At 35.2% G+C, this 25220-nt stretch overlaps 1 protein-coding gene across 2 annotated transcripts in view; it reads right to left on the bottom strand.

The window, feature by feature from the left end:
- lrfn5b (leucine rich repeat and fibronectin type III domain containing 5b) overlaps positions 1–24309 on the bottom strand; it is a gene marked incomplete at its 3' end in the record, with an annotated part of 24786 nt that extends 477 nt beyond the window's left edge. The window contains exons 1-3 of one of the 2 annotated variants that reach the window (XM_079887881.1): positions 24013–24309; positions 3684–5101; positions 1–1765 (exon numbers count right to left, since the gene is read on the bottom strand). The exon at positions 1–1765 is cut by the window's left edge and continues 477 nt beyond it. In XM_079887881.1, the coding sequence (XP_079744007.1) occupies positions 823–1765; positions 3684–5074 (2334 nt within the window). In that variant the 5' untranslated portion in view covers positions 5075–5101; positions 24013–24309. Of the gene's footprint in view, positions 1766–3679; positions 5102–24012 lie in introns of those variants that run through there. The other variant, XM_079887882.1, reaches the window with a different exon arrangement.
- Positions 24310–25220: the final 911 nt, after the last annotated feature.

The raw sequence follows: 25220 nt of genomic DNA, 5'->3' as shown, positions 1-25220 counted from the left end.
CGTTGTGTGTGTCCCTTTAAATGCAAATGAGCTGCTGCTCCCGGCACAGGGGGCGGAGCTTCAACAGCAGCTCCGATTACCTCACACACACACACACTGAACATCTCAAAAGCTTTTAGCCTTTTATGTTCAAACCGGAGTCAGACAATGATGGAGAGACTCGAGAAGAAGTGAAACATGTAGAAGCAACAGGACATTTCTGAATGGTTAGTTGATGAATTCACGTTGCTGATGTGTAGTTATCTTCTAGTCATTGATTAGCATATTCTGTCTTGATAATCTATAAATCGTGTTCCGGGGGCGGGGTTTATGTAAATTCTAGGGTTGGTGATGTCACTAACCCGGGAGGAATGTGGTGTAGTCTCTACCAGCCGTTTGTTGTAGTTCTTAAACAGTGATTTCTGTAAAAGCAAATATCTCCCTTTGCTCTGAACTTTGAGTGTTGTAACTTTGCAGATGTTGTTTATGATCAAACAGCAACATTACACACTAACTAAAGTTAGAAAAGTCAAATCATAATCAACCACCCCTTTAAAAATGTATGAAAATCTGCTTAAAAGAAGAACAAATATCGGCCAATGGGGTCAGAAACATCATTTTCTCTTTGAATTAATATTATTTTTCTGACCCCATTGGCAGATATTTGTTCTTCTTTTAAGCTCAAACTCACTTAATTCTGATGGACTTTTCAGCCATTTTGCTTCTTCTCCACTAAATATCTTGATTTAAGAACGTTTAGATATTTGTGCTGAAAGAAACCCGACAGATCATTCGCAGTGTAATGCACACGTCAGCTGTCCCTGGAACGTGCAAAATCCTCCATTATAATGTGCTTTCCAGAACCCACTCCGACTGGGTCAGAGCTGACCTCGGTCTCTCGCCGGCGGCCATCTTGGGAATATCCCCCCCGCTCACGGATAAACTGCGCTTGGAGCGGCTCAGGCTCGCGGGCGGATGCTTCAGACCCGCATACGGGTGTTTACATGTCTCTACGTTGAGGGAGTGACGTCGGCTAACCCGAACGCATCCCACCGGCACCGTCTTGTACTGGTGCAGGTTCTGCAGCTTTGCTCTTCGGGACGCCGGCGTCACCATAGTCGAGTACGCGCGGACCGTGGGCCGAACCTTAGCCGAGTTGTTCTTGGAGTTATCCAGCGTCTCCATGGTCGAGTACGGTCGTCCGGTCGTGTGATGAACCTTAGCCGAGTTGTTCTTGTTGGAGTTGTCCGGCGGCTCTATGTTGATTTGCGTGTCGCGCACCGAACGCAATGGACTCGGGGACGCCGGATGCCAGCTATGGCTAGCCGCGGATGTGCTAACGGTGCAATTCGACGGTTTAGCCGGGATGGATTCCGACTCCGGAGACACTTTCCGGCACGCATCCGGACCCAGAATCTGCTTAGACATGGACTTGATGACGCCGCAAACCTGAGACTGCGAGCGCATGTCGCCTAGCTCCACTCCTTTATCCGCGCCGTCGGGCTGGCACACGCGGTAGCGCGCGATGAGGAAGATGATGAACGCCAGGACTGATGCTACGATGACGCCGCCGATGATCACCACGATGGTGCCGCCGAGGAACTGCGACTGCATGAAGTGACAGCGCATGTACTGCGGCTCCGTGGAGAAGTGAACGCAGCCCACCACGCGCGTGGCCGTTAGCGTGGTCATGGCGTCGTCGTAGATCGCCAGAACGCAGAGGTCGTACATCGTGCCTGCCGCCAGATTGTTGACCGTGATGCTTTTACTGGTCGGAGGAATCATTCTGCAAAGAGAGAAACAGCAATCAACAAACATGCATTTCACATCGGCTCGAACTAACGCAAGAGCACAGCTAGTCTAACACTGAAGGAGCGTCACAATCCGTGAACCATTTTGTGTGAGTGGCGAAAACTCCAGAAAGAAAAAGGGCACTTTAAATACTAAATAAAGATGCATTTATAATGTCTTGCAGAGGATGGGAAGACAGGCCTTGAACATTTCATTTTTTATTTTAGTTGGATAAATTCCATAAAAAGTCTGTTAACACACCTAATCTTTATAGCGGCAGCATAAACACAGTCCAGTGATAGGCTTTACCTATAAATGAAATACTCATAATAATGTGTATCTTTACCTACATGCTATCATGAACAAACCAGTCAGTAACCACGTCCAACGGGATAACAGTAATAGGTTTAATTATCAAAAAACAGCTCATTCGTTCAGGAATTGGGGAGACTACACTCCTCCCGCTGTGTGTGTTTGAATCATTAAAACAAATCAACTGGGGAAAATCTCTGTAGCAATTGAGGAAACACTGCATTGTGTTTTAGTGCTTTCTGTCTGTGACGGCAGAGGAATGCACACGTGAGGAACATTAACGGAGCAAAACTTCATTTAACTTCGTTAATATAAAATGTTGCCAACACTACTCCTCATCTGAGGGTGATGGAGTGAAGCTTATCTGCAGAATATAGCCATAAAGCCTCAGCATCTCTCTCGTTCCCAAACCCGGAGCCAAACCTCGCTTCATGAGCCGCTGAGCCCCTCCGGAGCGCTGGTGTTGCTCCGCTTCTGCTCCTTCTTCTTCCCTCCAACATCATCTTTACAGACTGAGCAGCTCGGCAGGAGAGAAGGCTGCTTCAGCAAATACACTTCATAAACCTGCCGTACGTGACTCAAACTAATTCTGGAAGTTATATAAAGAAGCTTTAGCAGCTCAGACTCCATATTCACAGGTCTCTGTAACGCTGCATTATTTACGGCAAGAGACTACGGGTGAACAGGGCTTTTAAACAACTGATGGAGTTTCGGTTCCTTCACTGTCGCCGTTGGCTTTTGTCTTGCTCAGTCGGGGACATTTAATATTCCACAATATTATTGATCTCCTGCATTGACTCCATTACATGAGAACTGAACTGAGCTGGACGATGACATATATATATATATAACTGAACTAAATTAATAACCTTTTTACAGCAGAAATGAACCATCGCTGAACTTACTGAAGCTGGACTGAGATGCTATTTTCTTCTAGAAACAAACTTTATTTTCCTGTTATCTCTGTAAAGCTGCTCTGAAACACTGTATTGTTAAAGCGCTGTATAAATAAAGCTGACTTGACTAATAATAGATATCTCTCTACTTCTTTAGTTGATTCAATGCATTTAGAATTGCAAAATATTTGGTATTGCAAGTTTTCTGAAATGTTACGTCTAAATACGCAAACGAGGCATTATCTAATTAAATATGCACCAAGTTCCAGAACATAAATCTGAACAGTGGATAAAGCCAGATTCAACATTCTTGTTTGATTTTGTTGACATAATAGAGATAAAAGTTTTTATAGAGGTGATTTTGGATTTCTCTTTTTATCACTCCATGAATCAAAAAATACTGTCAACTGACCGTAAAAATACATATTCGCCATGTTTTTAGGAATAAAATGTTAAATAAATATGAGGTGAATGATATATAATCAAACCCCTCAGTAAAATCCTTCGGAATATACAGTAGATATGAATAAACCTGTAAATGTTGGTGTGTATACGTGCTGCTGAAGTGGAGATAGAAACCTTTAAAGATATGCAGTGGAAATCTGCAGATGCAAACACATAAAGTGCGATAAAAGTGTATTTTATAAAACTGACCAGTGCAAGAAAAAACTAGTTTTGCATGCAGTGTCTTGCCTACAGTCTTACCTGTACACCAGCGAGTCGTCGTAAGTGCCGTTGTATTGGACCTGGAACATCCGAATCCCGGGAATATTCCGCTGAAAGTTGAACTTCACCAGAGCCGAAGAAGCGGTGATTTCAGAGATCAGGACTCGCTTCTCCTGTCCGCCCTTAGTGTTGCCTATTGAAGAACCGGCCTCGGTCTTGGCAGAAGTCGCGATGTCGGAGGATCCCGGGTCCGGCTCCTGGACCAGGCTGGTGTCGTTGGAGAAATGCGGGAGTTTAGTGATGGTCAGATCCACCGTTTGCTGAGCCTCCCCAGACGGGTTTGATGCGACACAAGTGAAAGATCCCGAGTCCTTCACCGTGCTAATCAGAATATCCAGCGTTCCGTCGGCGTGGACGGCGGTCCGGCTGGAGTTGAACACGAGCCTCCCGTCGGGAGCGATCCAGTGTATGACGGGATCCGGGTCTCCGCGGGCTTTGCATCGTAAAGAAACCTGTTGGCCTTCAAGCGCACGGGTCTCTTGCGAGTGTCGAGTGATTAGCGGCGGCTCGCACAAGAACTCCTCCTCGGAAACGGTCCAGAAATAGCGTCCGGCGAGATGTTGAGGCGCCGCGCACGTCTCCAGATCATCCTCGCGTCGCAGCCGGCGAAGCCACAGCAACTCGCAGTTACAATGCAGCGGGTTCCCTCCGAAACTCAACGCGAAAGACGACGGACCCAAGACGCCTGATGTTGCAAGAACTCCTGCGCGCTGGAAAACCGGATCGGGCGGAAGCTTATGCAACTTATTAGACGTGACGTCCAGTCGCTTGAGCTTCTGAAGCCCGGAGAACGTTCCTTCAGGGATGTAGTTAATCATGTTATGATCCATGTTTAACGTATGCAAGCTAAACATGAGCTGGATAGCGATCCACGGCGCGCTTTCCAAGTTGTTGTAGGACAAATCGAGCTCCTCAAGAGCCAGGAGGTCGTTAAACGCTCCTATGTGGATGTGTGTGAGCTGGTTATTATTGAGGATTAGATGGTGAAGCTTCGACATGCCGCTAAACGTATCGTTCGTTATGTGCGTCAAGCGGTTGCTGTCCAGATGAAGCGCGCGCAGGTTCTCGAGGTCATTGAAAGCGTGAGGCGTGACGGAGCCTATGGTGTTCCTCGAGAGGGTCAGGTCCACCAGCTTGGTCATGTTGGCGAAGTCCTTGCGCTTGATTCCTGTGATGAAATTGTCCCCCAGTCTGAGTTCGACGGTGCGTCGGTCGATGTTTGGAGGGACGAACAACAGACCCTTTTTATCACACAGGGTTGCCAGATTGGGGGACAGAATCTGGCAGATGCAACGCTTGGGACAAACTTGGATCTTCTGGGCTTTCAACGCCATTACAACAACCATCAAATAAACGAGTAGCATCTCCATCTGGGTCGCTGGTGTTGGTTGAACAACCTGTGGGGGAGCAGACGTGAGAAAAGGTGTGAGTGTGAAAGAAATGAATACTTTAATTCAGCAAGGACAGAAAAGACATTTATAATGTTACAAAAGATTCTATTTCAAATAAATAACTTTCTATTCACCAAAGAATCCTGAAAAAATAAAATGCATTGACAGAAATGACTGTTTTCAACACTGATAATAATCATAAATGTTTCTTGATCATCAGATCCTCATATTAGAGTGATTTCTGGAGGATCATGTGACACTGAAGACTGGAGTAATGATGCTGAACATTCAGCTTTGATCACAGGAATAAATTACACTTTACTATATATTCAGTATATATAGAACAGATGATTTACATTATAATAATATTTCACTGTTTTACTGTATTTTTGATCAAATAAATGCAGCTTTGATGAGCAGAAGAGACTCTTTCAAAAACATTAAAACAATTCAAATCAAACTTTTCAATGGTAGCGTACACTATACAAAATGATTTAGATTTTGTTTTGTAAAAAAAAAAAACCCATTTCAGTTTTTGTACTTTATTTTTAATTCAATGTGTTCTTAGTAATTATTTGTGAAATGTACTAGCAGTTTCTGAGTGAATATTGTTTGTTTTTCAGTTTTGCATTGAAGTATTCCCTTTATTTTCCTTTTAACGTTAGGGCAGATTTAGCTTTTTTAATAGTCATTTTAGTGCAATGTGTATGTGACCCCACGAGTCGTCGATATGTATTTAAATTTCTATTCATTAATAAGTCTATTTTACAGGAGGACACATGTGTATTTAGGAGCGAAACACATGAGCTACAAGACCTCAGGTTTGTTTTTCTGCTATCTTTAATACATGTTTCTCACAGAACATCATGTCTGAAGCTTTCTGGGGACATTTCTACTAAAGCTCATGCTCTGTGTTTGATATGATAATGTTGACGCTTTCATCTGTGTGTTTGCTGAGATGAAAGACTCATCAGAATTATTCTGATGTCTCAAAAGACAAAAAGCATCAACACAGATGGAGAGACGCGTCACTGATTTCGCTCGGCTCTTCAGTTACTCGTGTCACTTATTAACTTGCACAGGATGAGAAGCGTATTCTCTGAATGACTCTAAAGTCCTTGACGAGATATAACATTTCGGTTCTGATTAGAATGATTCTTTGCAAAGATCATGAATGTTTAATTGGGGAGTGTTTAATCATGTGTGGAATTGTATTATACGGTCTCGGGTAACAAAAGCGTGTTCTAAGGACCTTCCCATTAATTATTTCTCAATGTTATTTGAACGTTCAAAACATCCAGATTTTTAAATGTTTTAAAACATTTTTTTGCTTGGTTATGTGAACGTTATAGCCTGGAAATCCAGACCCAAATCCGAAAGATTAAGTTGCGACTTTATATCACACAATTCTGACTTTATATCTCGCAATTCTGACTTTATATCTCGCAATTCTGACTTTATATCTCGCAATTCTGACTTTATATCACGCAATTCTGACTTTATATCTCACAATTCTGACTTTATATCACACAATTCTGACTTTATATCACGCAATTCTGACTTTATATCACACAATTCTGACTTTATATCACGCAATTCTGACTTTATATCTCACAATTCTGACTTTATATCACACAATTCTGACTTTATATCTCGCAATTCTGACTTTATATCACGCAATTCTGACTTTATATCACACAATTCTGACTTTATATCTCGCAATTCTGACTTTATATCACGCAATTCTGACTTTATATCTCACAATTCTGACTTTATATCACACAATTCTGACTTTATATCACACAATTCTGACTTTATATCACGCAATTCTGACTTTATATCTCACAATTCTGACTTTATATCTCGCAATTCTGACTTTATATCTCGCAATTCTGACTTTATATCACGCAATTCTGACTTTATATCTCACAATTCTGACTTTATATCACACAATTCTGACTTTATATCACACAATTCTGACTTTATATCACGCAATTCTGACTTTATATCACGCAATTCTGACTTTATATCTCGCAATTCTGACTTTATATCACGCAATTCTGACTTTATATCTCGCAATTCTGACTTTATATCACACAATTCTGACTTTATATCTCGCAATTCTGACTTTATATCTCGCAATTCTGACTTTATATCACGCAATTCTGACTTTATATCACGCAATTCTGACTTTATATCTCGCAATTCTGACTTTATATCACACAATTCTGACTTTATATCTCGCAATTCTGACTTTATATCACGCAATTCTGACTTTATATCTCGCAATTCTGACTTTATATCACACAATTCTGACTTTATATCTCGCAATTCTGACTTTATATCACACAATTCTGACTTTATATCTCGCAATTCTGACTTTATATCTCGCAATTCTGACTTTATATCACGCAATTCTGACTTTATATCACGCAATTCTGACTTTATATCTCGCAATTCTGACTTTATATCACACAATTCTGACTTTATATCTCACAATTCTGACTTTATATCTCACAATTCTGACTTTATATCACACAATTCTGACTTTATATCTCGCAATTCTGACTTTATATCACACAATTCTGACTTTATATCTCACAATTCTGACTTTATATCTCGCAATTCTGACTTTATATCACACAATTCTGACTTTATATCTCGCAATTCTGACTTTATATCACACAATTCTGACTTTATATCTCGCAATTCTGACTTTATATCTCGCAATTCTGACTTTATATCTCGCAATTCTGACTTTATATCTCACAATTCTGACTTTATATCTCGCAATTCTGACTTTATATCACGCAATTCTGACTTTATATCTCGCAATTCTGACTTTATATCTCACAATTCTGACTTTATATCACACAATTCTGACTTTATATCTCGCAATTCTGACATTATATCTCGCAATTCTGACTTTATATCACGCAATTCTGACTTTATATCACGCAATTCTGACTTTATATCTCGCAATTCTGACTTTATATCACACAATTCTGACTTTATATCACGCAATTCTGACTTTATATCTCGCAATTCTGACTTTATATCTCACAATTCTGACTTTATATCTCGCAATTCTGACTTTATATCTCACAATTCTGACTTTATATCTCGCAATTCTGACTTTATAACTCGCAATTCTGACTTTATATCTCGCAATTCTGACTTTATATCACACAATTCTGACTTTATATCTCGCAATTCTGACTTTATATCTCGCAATTCTGACTTTATATCTCGCAATTCTGACTTTATATCTCGCAATTCTGACTTTATATCTCACAATTCTGACTTTATATCTCGCAATTCTGACTTTATATCACACAATTCTGACTTTATATCTCGCAATTCTGACTTTATATCTCACAATTCTGACTTTATATCACACAATTCTGACTTTATATCACACAATTCTGACTTTATATCTCGCAATTCTGACTTTATATCTCGCAATTCTGACTTTATATCTCACAATTCTGACTTTATATCTCGCAATTCTGACTTTATATCACACAATTCTGACTTTATATCTCGCAATTCTGACTTTATATCTCACAATTCTGACTTTATATCTCGCAATTCTGACTTTATATCACACAATTCTGACTTTATATCACACAATTCTGACTTTATATCTCGCAATTCTGACTTTATATCTCGCAATTCTGACTTTATATCTCGCAATTCTGACTTTATATCACACAATTCTGACTTTATATCACACAATTCTGACTTTATATCTCGCAATTCTGACTTTATATCTCGCAATTCTGACTTTATATCTCACAATTCTGACTTTATATCTCACAATTCTGACTTTATATCACACAATTCTGACTTTATATCTCGCAATTCTGACTTTATATCTCGCAATTCTGACTTTATATCTCACAATTCTGACTTTATATCTCACAATTCTGACTTTATATCTCGCAATTCTGACTTTATATCACACAATTCTGACTTTATATCTCGCAATTCTGACTTTATATCTCGCAATTCTGACTTTATATCTCACAATTCTGACTTTATATCTCGCAATTCTGACTTTATATCACACAATTCTGACTTTATATCTCGCAATTCTGACTTTATATCTCACAATTCTGACTTTATATCACACAATTCTGACTTTATATCACACAATTCTGACTTTATATCTCGCAATTCTGACTTTATATCTCGCAATTCTGACTTTATATCACACAATTCTGACTTTATATCACACAATTCTGACTTTATATCTCGCAATTCTGACTTTATATCTCGCAATTCTGACTTTATATCTCACAATTCTGACTTTATATCTCGCAATTCTGACTTTATATCACACAATTCTGACTATATCTCACAATTCTGACTTTATATCTCACAATTCTGACTTTATATCTCACAATTCTGACTTTATATCACACAATTCTGACTTTATATCTCACAATTCTGACTTTATATCTCGCAATTCTGACTATATATCTCGCAATTCTGACTTTATATCTCGCAATTCTGACTTTATATCACACAATTCTGACTTTATATCTCGCAATTCTGACTTTATATCTCACAATTCTGACTTTATATTCTGACTTTATATTCTGACTTTATATTCTGACTTTATATCACACAATTCTGACTATATCTCACAATTCTGACTTTATATCTCACAATTCTGACTTTATATCTCACAATTCTGACTTTATATCTCGCAATTCTGACTTTATATCACACAATTCTGACTTTATATCTCGCAATTCTGACTTTATATCACACAATTCTGACTATATCTCACAATTCTGACTTTATATCTCACAATTCTGACTTTATATCTCACAATTCTGACTTTATATCTCACAATTCTGACTTTATATCTCGCAATTCTGACTTTATATCTCGCAATTCTGACTTTATATCTCGCAATTCTGACTTTATATCACACAATTCTGACTTTATATCTCGCAATTCTGACTTTATATCTCACAATTCTGACTTTATATTCTGACTTTATATCACACAATTCTGACTTTATATCTCACAATTCTGACTTTATATCTCACAATTCTGACTTTATATCTCGCAATTCTGACTTTATATCACACAATTCTGACTTTATATCTCGCAATTCTGACTTTATATCTCACAATTCTGACTTTATATTCTGACTTTATATCACACAATTCTGACTATATCTCACAATTCTGACTTTATATCTCACAATTCTGACTTTATATCTCGCAATTCTGACTTTATATCACACAATTCTGACTTTATATCTCGCAATTCTGACTTTATATCTCGCAATTCTGACTTTATATTCTGACTTTATATTCTGACTTTATATTCTGACTTTATATCACGCAATTCTGACTTTATATCACACAATTCTGACTTTATATCTCGCAATTCTGACTTTATATCTCGCAATTCTGACTTTATATCTCGCAATTCTGACTTTATATCTCGCAATTCTGACTTTATATCTCGCAATTCTGACTTTATATCTCACAATTCTGACTTTATATCTCGCAATTCTGACTTTATATCTCACAATTCTGACTATATATCTCACAATTCTGACTTTATATCACACAATTCTGACTTTATATCTCGCAATTCTGACTTTATATCTCGCAATTCTGACTTTATATTCTGACTTTATATTCTGACTTTATATTCTGACTTTATATCACGCAATTCTGACTTTATATCACACAATTCTGACTTTATATCTCGCAATTCTGACTTTATATCTCGCAATTCTGACTTTATATCTCGCAATTCTGACTTTATATCTCGCAATTCTGACTTTATATCTCGCAATTCTGACTTTATATCTCGCAATTCTGACTTTATATCTCACAATTCTGACTTTATATCTCACAATTCTGACTTTATATCTCGCAATTCTGACTTTATATCACACAATTCTGACTTTATATCTCGCAATTCTGACTTTATATCTCGCAATTCTGACTTTATATTCTGACTTTATATTCTGACTTTATATTCTGACTTTATATCACGCAATTCTGACTTTATATCACACAATTCTGACTTTATATCTCGCAATTCTGACTTTATATCTCGCAATTCTGACTTTATATCTCGCAATTCTGACTTTATATCTCGCAATTCTGACTTTATATCTCGCAATTCTGACTTTATATCTCACAATTCTGACTTTATATCACACAATTCTGACTTTATATCTCGCAATTCTGACTTTATATCTCGCAATTCTGACTTTATATCTCACAATTCTGACTTTATATCTCGCAATTCTGACTTTATATCTCGCAATTCTGACTTTATATTCTGACTTTATATTCTGACTTTATATTCTGACTTTATATCACGCAATTCTGACTTTATATCACACAATTCTGACTTTATATCTCGCAATTCTGACTTTATATCTCGCAATTCTGACTTTATATCTCGCAATTCTGACTTTATATCTCGCAATTCTGACTTTATATCTCGCAATTCTGACTTTATATCTCACAATTCTGACTTTATATCACACAATTCTGACTTTATATCTCGCAATTCTGACTTTATATCTCGCAATTCTGACTTTATATCTCGCAATTCTGACTTTATATCTCGCAATTCTGACTTTATATCTCGCAATTTTGACTTTATATCTCGCAATTTTGACTTTATATCTCGCAATTCTGACTTTATATCTCGCAATTCTGACTTTATATCTCGCAATTCTGACTTTATATCTCGCAATTCTGACTTTAAATCTCACAATTCTGACTTTACATCACGCAATTCTGACTTTACATCTCGCAATTCTGACTTTACATCTCACAATTCTGACTTTATATCTCACAATTCTGACTTTATATCTCGCAATTCTGACTTTATATCTCACAATTCTGACTTTATATCTCACAATTCTGACTTTATATCTCACAATTCTGACTTTATATCTCGCAATTCTGACTTTATATCTCACAATTCTGACTTTATATCTCACAATTCTGACTTTATATCACGCAATTCTGACTTTATATCTCGCAATTTTGACTTTATATCTCGCAATTTTGACTTTATATCTCGCAATTCTGACTTTATATCTCGCAATTCTGACTTTATATCTCGCAATTCTGACTTTATATCTCACAATTCTGACTTTATATCTCGCAATTCTGACTTTATATCTCGCAATTCTGACTTTATATCTCGCAATTCTGACTTTATATCTCGCAATTCTGACTTTATATCACGCAATTCTGACTTTATATCTCGCAATTTTGACTTTATATCTCGCAATTTTGACTTTATATCTCGCAATTCTGACTTTATATCTCGCAATTCTGACTTTATATCTCGCAATTCTGACTTTATATCTCACAATTCTGACTTTATATCTCGCAATTTTGACTTTATATCTCGCAATTTTGACTTTATATCTCGCAATTCTGACTTTATATCTCGCAATTCTGACTTTATATCTCGCAATTCTGACTTTATATCTCACAATTCTGACTTTATATCACACAATTCTGACTTTATATCACGCAATTCTGACTTTATATCTCACAATTCTGACTTTATATCACACAATTCTGACTTTATATCTCGCAATTCTGACTTTATATCACGCAATTCTGACTTTATATCACACAATTCTGACTTTATATCTCGCAATTCTGACTTTATATCACGCAATTCTGACTTTATATCTCACAATTCTGACTTTATATCACACAATTCTGACTTTATATCACACAATTCTGACTTTATATCACGCAATTCTGACTTTATATCTCACAATTCTGACTTTATATCTCGCAATTCTGACTTTATATCTCGCAATTCTGACTTTATATCACGCAATTCTGACTTTATATCTCACAATTCTGACTTTATATCACACAATTCTGACTTTATATCACACAATTCTGACTTTATATCACGCAATTCTGACTTTATATCACGCAATTCTGACTTTATATCTCGCAATTCTGACTTTATATCACGCAATTCTGACTTTATATCTCGCAATTCTGACTTTATATCACACAATTCTGACTTTATATCTCGCAATTCTGACTTTATATCTCGCAATTCTGACTTTATATCACGCAATTCTGACTTTATATCACGCAATTCTGACTTTATATCTCGCAATTCTGACTTTATATCACACAATTCTGACTTTATATCTCGCAATTCTGACTTTATATCACGCAATTCTGACTTTATATCTCGCAATTCTGACTTTATATCACACAATTCTGACTTTATATCTCGCAATTCTGACTTTATATCACACAATTCTGACTTTATATCTCGCAATTCTGACTTTATATCTCGCAATTCTGACTTTATATCACGCAATTCTGACTTTATATCACGCAATTCTGACTTTATATCTCGCAATTCTGACTTTATATCACACAATTCTGACTTTATATCTCACAATTCTGACTTTATATCTCACAATTCTGACTTTATATCACACAATTCTGACTTTATATCTCGCAATTCTGACTTTATATCACACAATTCTGACTTTATATCTCACAATTCTGACTTTATATCTCGCAATTCTGACTTTATATCACACAATTCTGACTTTATATCTCGCAATTCTGACTTTATATCACACAATTCTGACTTTATATCTCGCAATTCTGACTTTATATCTCGCAATTCTGACTTTATATCTCGCAATTCTGACTTTATATCTCACAATTCTGACTTTATATCTCGCAATTCTGACTTTATATCACGCAATTCTGACTTTATATCTCGCAATTCTGACTTTATATCTCACAATTCTGACTTTATATCACACAATTCTGACTTTATATCTCGCAATTCTGACATTATATCTCGCAATTCTGACTTTATATCACGCAATTCTGACTTTATATCACGCAATTCTGACTTTATATCTCGCAATTCTGACTTTATATCACACAATTCTGACTTTATATCACGCAATTCTGACTTTATATCTCGCAATTCTGACTTTATATCTCACAATTCTGACTTTATATCTCGCAATTCTGACTTTATATCTCACAATTCTGACTTTATATCTCGCAATTCTGACTTTATAACTCGCAATTCTGACTTTATATCTCGCAATTCTGACTTTATATCACACAATTCTGACTTTATATCTCGCAATTCTGACTTTATATCTCGCAATTCTGACTTTATATCTCGCAATTCTGACTTTATATCTCGCAATTCTGACTTTATATCTCACAATTCTGACTTTATATCTCGCAATTCTGACTTTATATCACGCAATTCTGACTTTATATCTCGCAATTCTGACTTTATATCTCACAATTCTGACTTTATATCACACAATTCTGACTTTATATCTCGCAATTCTGACTTTATATCTCACAATTCTGACTTTATATCACACAATTCTGACTTTATATCACACAATTCTGACTTTATATCTCGCAATTCTGACTTTATATCTCGCAATTCTGACTTTATATCTCGCAATTCTGACTTTATATCACACAATTCTGACTTTATATCACACAATTCTGACTTTATATCTCGCAATTCTGACTTTATATCTCGCAATTCTGACTTTATATCTCACAATTCTGACTTTATATCTCGCAATTCTGACTTTATATCACACAATTCTGACTATATCTCACAATTCTGACTTTATATCTCACAATTCTGACTTTATATCTCACAATTCTGACTTTATATCACACAATTCTGACTTTATATCTCACAATTCTGACTTTATATCTCGCAATTCTGACTATATATCTCGCAATTCTGACTTTATATCTCGCAATTCTGACTTTATATCACACAATTCTGACTTTATATCTCGCAATTCTGACTTTATATCTCACAATTCTGACTTTATATTCTGACTTTATATTCTGACTTTATATCACACAATTCTGACTATATCTCACAATTCTGACTTTATATCTCACAATTCTGACTTTATATCTCACAATTCTGACTTTATATCTCGCAATTCTGACTTTATATCACACAATTCTGACTTTATATCTCGCAATTCTGACTTTATATCACACAATTCTGACTATATCTCACAATTCTGACTTTATATCTCACAATTCTGACTTTATATCTCACAATTCTGACTTTATATCTCACAATTCTGACTTTATATCTCGCAATTCTGACTTTATATCTCGCAATTCTGACTTTATATCTCGCAATTCTGACTTTATATCACACAATTCTGACTTTATATCTCGCAATTCTGACTTTATATCTCACAATTCTGACTTTATATTCTGACTTTATATCACACAATTCTGACTTTATATCTCACAATTCTGACTTTATATCTCACAATTCTGACTTTATATCTCGCAATTCTGACTTTATATCACACAATTCTGACTTTATATCTCGCAATTCTGACTTTATATCTCACAATTCTGACTTTATATTCTGACTTTATATCACACAATTCTGACTATATCTCACAATTCTGACTTTATATCTCACAATTCTGACTTTATATCTCGCAATTCTGACTTTATATCACACAATTCTGACTTTATATCTCGCAATTCTGACTTTATATCTCGCAATTCTGACTTTATATTCTGACTTTATATTCTGACTTTATATTCTGACTTTATATCACGCAATTCTGACTTTATATCACACAATTCTGACTTTATATCTCGCAATTCTGACTTTATATCTCGCAATTCTGACTTTATATCTCGCAATTCTGACTTTATATCTCGCAATTCTGACTTTATATCTCGCAATTCTGACTTTATATCTCACAATTCTGACTTTATATCTCGCAATTCTGACTTTATATCTCGCAATTCTGACTTTATATCTCGCAATTCTGACTTTATATCTCGCAATTCTGACTTTATATCTCGCAATTCTGACTTTATATCTCGCAATTTTGACTTTATATCTCGCAATTTTGACTTTATATCTCGCAATTCTGACTTTATATCTCGCAATTCTGACTTTATATCTCGCAATTCTGACTTTATATCTCGCAATTCTGACTTTACATCACGCAATTCTGACTTTACATCTCGCAATTCTGACTTTACATCTCGCAATTCTGACTTTACATCTCACAATTCTGACTTTATATCTCGCAATTCTGACTTTATATCTCGCAATTCTGACTTTATATCTCACAATTCTGACTTTATATCTCACAATTCTGACTTTATATCTCACAATTCTGACTTTATATCTCGCAATTCTGACTTTATATCTCACAATTCTGACTTTATATCTCACAATTCTGACTTTATATCACGCAATTCTGACTTTATATCTCGCAATTTTGACTTTATATCTCGCAATTTTGACTTTATATCTCGCAATTCTGACTTTATATCTCGCAATTCTGACTTTATATCTCGCAATTCTGACTTTATATCTCGCAATTCTGACTTTATATCTCGCAATTCTGACTTTATATCTCGCAATTCTGACTTTATATCTCGCAATTCTGACTTTATATCTCGCAATTCTGACTTTATATCACGCAATTCTGACTTTATATCTCGCAATTTTGACTTTATATCTCGCAATTTTGACTTTATATCTCGCAATTCTGACTTTATATCTCGCAATTCTGACTTTATATCTCGCAATTCTGACTTTATATCTCGCAATTCTGACTTTATATCTCGCAATTTTGACTTTATATCTCGCAATTTTGACTTTATATCTCGCAATTCTGACTTTATATCTCGCAATTCTGACTTTATATCTCGCAATTCTGACTTTATATCTCACAATTCTGACTTTATATCTCACAATTCTGACTTTATATCTCACAATTCTGACTTTATATCTCACAATTCTGACTTTATATCTCGCAATTCTGACTTTATATCTCACAATTCTGACTTTATATCTCACAATTCTGACTTTACATCTCGCAATTCTGACTTTATATCTCGCAATTCTGACTTTACATCTCACAATTCTGACTTTATATCTCGCAATTCTGACTTTACATCTCGCAATTCTGACTTTATATCTCACAATTCTGACTTTATATCTCGCAATTCTGACTTTATATCTCACAATTCTGACTTTATATCTCACAATTCTGACTTTATATCACGCAATTCTGACTTTATATCTCGCAATTCTGACTTTACATCTCACAATTCTGACTTTATATCTCGCAATTCTGACTTTACATCTCACAATTCTGACTTTATATCTCACAATTCTGAATGTGAATGTGAATGTTACTTTTGAATGTTCTGAAACAAGTGGCTACATTTAAAATCGTTTGATGAATGTCCAACAAAAAAACGATGTATAAATAATGTTTTTGTCCAAATGTTTTGAGAACATTATTAAAGAACAGATAACTTTGAACGAACATTCTATTAACATTACTGGAAGAACATTTGTTAACAGAACGTTCCCTGTTTTCTGTGATGTGCATCTACTGAGAAACCCTGAGCATTCACTTCATTTTATAGTCAGGGGTTTGAAAGTCTAAATCTAAAACATCAGATCAGTTCTCGTCCCGTCTGTCATTTGTAACCTTGGATAGTCCCATCGTCGAATGTTTGTGTTGAAGATGTGACAATGCCACGGTGTAGCGGACGCTCAGAGCGCATGATAATAACCTGCCATACATCAGGCCTGTGATCGGGAGAGTCGGGGTCGTTACACAGACAATAGAGTGAGACTGTGTGTGAAAACAGCCAATAAAGGTGAAGTATGCAAGCGACACCTGACAGATGGCGGGGGGGGAGACGAGCGTGTAACCTATAAAATGTGTAAAATAAGCAACACGAACACACCAAAGATCAGAGCGATTCATCTTTGTCACATAAAAACGCCAGGCTTTAAAGAATGACATTCTGCCACTGAGGAAAAGAGTCTCTTCTGCTCACCAAAGCATTCATTTGATTAATAATACAACAAAATAGTGAAACAGTGAAATATTATTATAATGTAAATCATCTGTTGTCTATGTGAATATACAGTAAAGTGTAATTTATTCCTGTGATCAAAGCTGAATGTTCAGCATCATTACTCCAGTCTTCAGTGTCACATGATCCTCCAGAAATCACTCTAATATGATGATCTGATGATCAAGAAACATTTATGATTATTATCAGTGTTGAAAACAGTTCATGCTTTTGTGAAAACTGTGATACATTTTATTTTCAGGATTCTTTGATGGATAGTAAGATCAAAAGAACAGCATTTATTTGAAACATAATATTTTGTACATTATAAATGTCTTTACTGTCACTTTTGATCAATTTAATTCATCCTTGATGAATAAAAGTATTGATTTATTTTATTTCTTTCCCCCAAAAAATAAAATATAAATTCTTACTGACCTCTAACTTTTGAACGGTAGTGTTTAATGTTACAAAAGATTCTATTTCAGATAAATGCTGTTCTTTTGAACTTTCTATTCATCAAAGAATCCTGAAATAAAAATGTAAATAACTGTTTTTAACATTGATAATAATTAATGTTTTTTGAGCATCAAATCCTCATATTAGAGTGATTTCTGAAGGATCATGTGACACTGAAGACTGGAGTAATGATGCTGAAAACTCAGCTTTGATCACAGGAATAAATTACACTTTACTGTATATTCACATAGACAACAGCTGATTTACATTAGAATAATATTTCACAATATTACTGTATTTTGATCAAATAAATGCAGCCTTGGTGAGCAGAAGAGACTATTTTGAAAACATTAAAAATCTCACCGATCCAAAACTTTGTGTGTCATGCATTGAATCATGTTGTAATAAACCGACTGGGTTTTGTCCGTGTTTAATAGGCCTGTGATGATGTCACACTCTCTGCATATGAAATGAGCTTCCGATCAGCGCTTTATTGAGTGTGTGTGTGTGTGTGTGTGTGTGTGTGTGTGTGTGTGTGTGTGGTGTTTTCAGACCAGCTGCCAGCATTAGCATTAGCAAAGCGTCTGATGTTCGGCTTCCCCTCAGAAGCGTTGCTGTGAATGTGCTGTTTTTGTGTCTATTTTATATCCCATTTTTCCAAGCCAACTGAGCCATGAAAGAAACCGCATGCCGGATCTCCTGTGTGTGTGGACACACTCGCGCTGGAGAAGGACAGTGAGGATACAGTCGAATGAGCGATTCACAAACTCTGGAGCTCTTCGATTGTTGGTCAAAAATGACCGAATTGTTTTTTTGTTTTTTTTTTGTCAATGAAATTAATGTACTATATTTTAGTTAGATTTTTTATTTATTTAATTTTCTTTTTTTTTTTTAGGGGAATTATGGTACTAAATTATATTTACACTGTATTTATAATGCATTTATTCACTTTTTGAGCATAGACCTGAAATTAAATGTCCAACTTAAACTGTGGTAAATCTTGAACGCTTTAGAGCGACAGACTGAAGTTTGATCTCTGTTCAAAGACGACACTTGGCAGATTATTGCTGAAGTGAAGAAAGTTTAAAAAAGTGAATATAAAAAAAGTTACAGAATTTTACGTTTATTATGAAAAATGCACAAAAAAACTATTTTAAATTTTTATATGAAATATATATTTTCTAAATCACTTTTACTCTAAAACTGCAAGAAAATCAAAGCCATAAACCTAAACAAGTTGTGTTCCACATTTGAGGTTGATATCTCAGTAAATGATCTTTCAGTGAGAGTGTGTTCGGCTGCAGTACCAAACGCTTCCACTAGAGGAAACTCGTCTCCATTAATTTCCAATGCCTCATTTTAGATCTCGAGGAGCACAAGTGGGACTATTTTTACAGGACCATTAAACCTGGGTTTTTTTTTTGTGTGTTCACACAGCAAGTGCCAAAACCTTTACCAAGTTTCGTAACATTCCGATGAAGTAAAAAAAAAGAAAAAAAGAAATAAATGTAAAATGTTTTGACCGAAGAGCACCAGTTTCTTCAGTGCAGCCGTTCATGTGTTTCCTGAAGTCAGTTTCAGGTCACATTGACTTCCACTGTACGATCAAAAAATATGACGGAAGTCAATCAAAACTGTTTGATTCCCAACATTCTTCAAAACATCTCCTCTTGTGTTTAACAGAAGAAGGAAAGTCATACATGATGACAATATTCATATTTAGCTGGACTGTCCCTTTAACATGATTTCTGCTCCTACATCCACATCTACAGAATGTATTTGAATATTACACCAGATTATCTCAAACGAAACAAATGTTTCCAATATTTAGGGTCTGACGTGTTGAACAAGTTTACAGCCAAAACATTCACAAACCTAGTGAAGCTGCATGACTCTAGATAAACCACTGCATTTCAAGGAATAAACATACAGAGACTCATTATTACTCATTATTACTCACTATTACTCACTATAACTCATTATTACTCACTATTACTCATAATTACTCATATTGCTCACTATTACTCGATATTACTCACGATTACTCACTATTACTCATTATTACACACTATTGCTCATTATTGCTCATTATTACTCACTATTACTCATTATTACACACTATTACTCACTATTGCTCATTATTACTCACTATTACTCACTATTACTCGATATTGCTCACTATTACTCGATATTACTCACTATTACTCAATATTGCTCACTATTACTCAATATTACTCACTATTACTCACTATTGCTAACTATTACTCGATATTGCTCATTATTACTCACTATTACTCGATATTGCTCACTATTACTCATTATTAGTCACTATTACACGATATTGCTCATTATTACTCATTATTACTCAATATTACTCGATATTGCTCACTATTACTCAATATTGCTCACTATTACTCATTATTACTCACTATTACTCGATATTGCTCATTATTACTCATTATTACTCAATATTACTCGATATTGCTCACTATTACTCAATATTGCTCACTATTACTCATTATTACTCACTATTACTCGATATTGCTCATTATTACTCATTATTAGTCACTATTACTCATTATTACACACTATTACTCATTATTACTCACTATTACTCATTATTACACACTATTACTCATTATTACACACTATTACTCATATTACTCACTATTACTCATTATTACACACTATTACTCATTATTACTCACTATTACTCATTAGTCATTATTACTCACTATTACTCGCTATTACACACTATTACTCATTATTACTCACTATTACTCATTATTAGTCATTATTACTCACTATTACTCATTATTACACACTATTACTCATTATTACTCACTATTACTCACGATTACTCATTATTAGTCATTATTACTCACTATTACTCATTATTACACACTATTACTCATTATTACACACTATTACTCATTATTAGTCATTATTACTCACTATTACTCACTATTACTCATTATTAGTCATTATTACACACTATTACTCATTATTACTCACTATTACTCATTATTACTCACTATTACTCATTATTACTCACTATTACTCATTATTACTCATTATTACACACTATTACTCATTATTACTCACTATTACTCACGATTACTCATTATTAGTCATTATTACTCACTATTACTCATTATTACACACTATTACTCATTATTACACACTATTACTCATTATTAGTCATTATTACTCACTATTACTCACTATTACTCATTATTAGTCACTATTACTCACTATTACTCATTATTACTCACTATTACTCATTTACACACTATTACTCATTATTACACACTATTACTCATTATTACACACTATTACTCATTATTACTCACTATTACTCATTATTACTCACAATTACTCACTATTACTCATTATTACACACTATTACTCATTATTACTCACTATTACTCATTATTACTCTTTATTACTCTTTCTTATGTCATTCCAAACCCGTTTGTTTTGTGCAGACATTCATATTTGTCACAGATTTCAGTCATAAACTCTTCCTCTCAACCGCTAACAATCATACTTTAAGGACGTTTTGCTAACATTCCCATTAAGTTATTAAAACGTTATTACTGAACGTTCAAAACATCTAGTTTTTAAAATGTTCTAAAACGTTTTTTCTTGGTTATGTGGACGTTTTTAAATGTTGCTACTTGTTTCAGAACATTCAAAAGTAACGTTCCCATAATAATTGAAGAATGATACAATGTAAATGTTTCCTCCATTGTATCGCTCTTCAAACATTATGGAACGTTACTTTTGAACGTTCTGAAACAAGTAGCAACATTTAAAAACGTTAGACAAACATCCAACTAAAACGTTTCAGAAATAAAAACGCTCCATGAATGCTGTATTAATAATGTTTTGTGCTGATGTTTTGAGAACGTTATTAAAGACCAGATAACTTTGAACGAACGCTCTATTAATGTTCCTGGAAGAACGTTTGATCGTAACTGTGAGTTCCCTGATCTCTGATCATTCAGGTTCAGAAGTGTTGTTCCACTGATTAACTGCAGCTTATTTTTCTGTTTTCTGTATGATTTCTGTGCATTAGATCATGCCTTCAGATCAGAATCTTCATCTGAGATTCTCAGTTATTATCAGCGTTTTCTGCAGAACTGATGTATAGCGAGACAGTGAGTGAAGTCTAATCTCTTATTACTGTGTGTGACTGACAACGACCCGACAGACATTAATGATGTACACACACACACACACACACACACACACACACACACACGCACACACACACACACTCTCTCTCTCTCTCTCTCTCTCTCTCACACACACACACACACACACACTCTCTCTCTCACTCACTCACTCACTCACTCACTCACACTCACTCACTCTCTCTCTCTCTCACTCACTCACTCACACACACACACACACACACACACACACACACACACACACACACACACACACACACACACACTCTCTCTCTCTCTCTCTCTCTCTCTCTCTCTCACTCACACACACACACACACACACTCTCTCTCTCTCTCTCTCTCTCTCACTCACTCACTCACTCACACACACACACACACACACACACACACACACACACACGCTCATGAATGGATCACTGCCAGGCCTGTCTCAGAGTATCTACATTTTTACTCCTGGAATGAGTTTTTGAGTGAAACTGGAATAAAGAGTTTCGGGTCACATTGACTTCCACTGTACAATCAAAAAATATGACGGAAGTCAATCAAAACTGTTTGATTCCCAACATTCTTCAAAACATCTCCTCTTGTGTTTAACAGAAGAAGGAAAGTCATACATGATGACAATATTCATATTTAGCTGGACTGTCCCTTTAACATGATTTCTGCTCCTACATCCACATCTACAGAATTTAATTTAAATATTACACCAGTTTATATAACAAGAGACAAATGTTTCCAATATTAATGCCAATGGCTTCTCCTCAGGAAATAGTTTAATCGCATTAAAAGCCTAAAAACAGACCTCACAAATCAAGCACTCGTTACTAAGTAGATTAATAAAAACATTTTTAAAGATTTGAGCCTTTACAACCTGAAGCTAAAATCGATCCATCCCGTTTCAAATCCCTGAAGGAAAATCAGCCAACAGAAGAGCCTGTTATTAAATGCAAAAAATGCACAATTCAGTGTTTTTCTTGCAAAAGCGAAATGAAAATCTGATTTCTCCCGAGCATGAATCCAGCATAACGACCCCGGCCTGAAGGCCAGTCCTCCTGTTCTGAGATTTACCCCGATCTGCCACTCAAACCAGTGAAAACTGCAGGAACACAATAACAGCGCAATAATTCCACATGATTTATTAATAATCAAACATGCATCCATTCGGAGTGCCGGTAACGGGATTACTGACCTTGCAGTGTAACGCTCCTGCATTCAGTGTTATTTTGCATCTGAGAAAATGAAGACGCGTGTGGAATAATAACGCATCTAAATGGTGGATGGATGCAATGATGAGAATCCATCGGGAATAAAATCATTTATAATCATCATAATTTACCTGTAGAAGGATCAGCTTTGCTTCATAAAGGCAAAGCGCGTTTTCCCACAGAAATCTTCAAGTCACCGCATTTTCAGCAGGTCCTCCTCCTTCTCCTTCTTCTTCCAGATGACCCAGATATATCCCTGGACCTCAGATCCTCTCTCATCCCTCTCTCCTGATGCTCTTCCACATCTGGATGACCTGTGAGTGATTAAATCCTCAGAGTCGATCTTATATTCATCAGATGTGTGATAATAAACCCGCAGACAGGATCGCCTCTCCGCATTACAGTGATGCGCGCAATCCACCAATCCTAGCACGGCGAGGGCGAGGCTCATGAATATTCATTAGGTCCTGCTGCAGTCCGTCCAATTGGACGGCTCGCTCTGGAATATTAATCAAACAATGCTGACGTTTAGATATTACCCGTTATACATATTGTATAATGTTTTAATAGTATATATATATATATATATATATATATATATATATATATATATGCTATATATACGCAACGTAATAATAAATAAATAAATAACAATCTGTAATTATTTAGTATTTCATTCCTATTGGAATGCAACCAGATACCGCCAAAAAAAAAACATACATGGAGTATAAATATATATATATATATATATATATATATATATATATATATATATATATATATATATATATATATATATACTCCATGTGTTTTTTTTGGCGGTATCTGGTTGCATTCCAAATGAAATACTAAATAATTACAGATTGGTATTTATTGTAGCCTATTAGTGTTTATAATTTGGTAACACTTTACAATAAGGTTTTATTTGTTAATATTAGTTCTTAGCATAACTGAACAATACATTCAAACATTATCCGTTAAATATTTATGTTTTAATACTATATATAGTATTAAAACATTATAAATATTTAACGGGTAATGTCTGAATGTATTGTTCAGTTATGCTAAGAACTAATATATATATATATTAGCGTTATCTGGTTGCTTTCCAATGGGTAACCCTGTCTATGAAATACTAATTAATTACATATTGTAGCCTATTAGTGTTTATATTCTGGTAACACTTTACAATAAGGTTTTATTTGTTAACATTGCTACTTATCATTACTGAACAAAACACTTAGTTAATGTTCGTTTCAACATTTACTAATACATTTTTAACAATAAACAAAAACTATTGTATTTTTATTAATAACCATTGTTTGTTCAATGAGACCTT

The sequence above is a fragment of the Squalius cephalus genome, assembly GCF_949319135.1.
Source record: "Squalius cephalus genome assembly, chromosome: 12".
Taxonomy (NCBI): Eukaryota; Metazoa; Chordata; class Actinopteri; order Cypriniformes; family Leuciscidae; genus Squalius; species Squalius cephalus.
The sequence above is the reverse complement of the archived record's forward strand: the minus strand, read 5'-3'. Positions and strand labels throughout refer to the sequence as shown.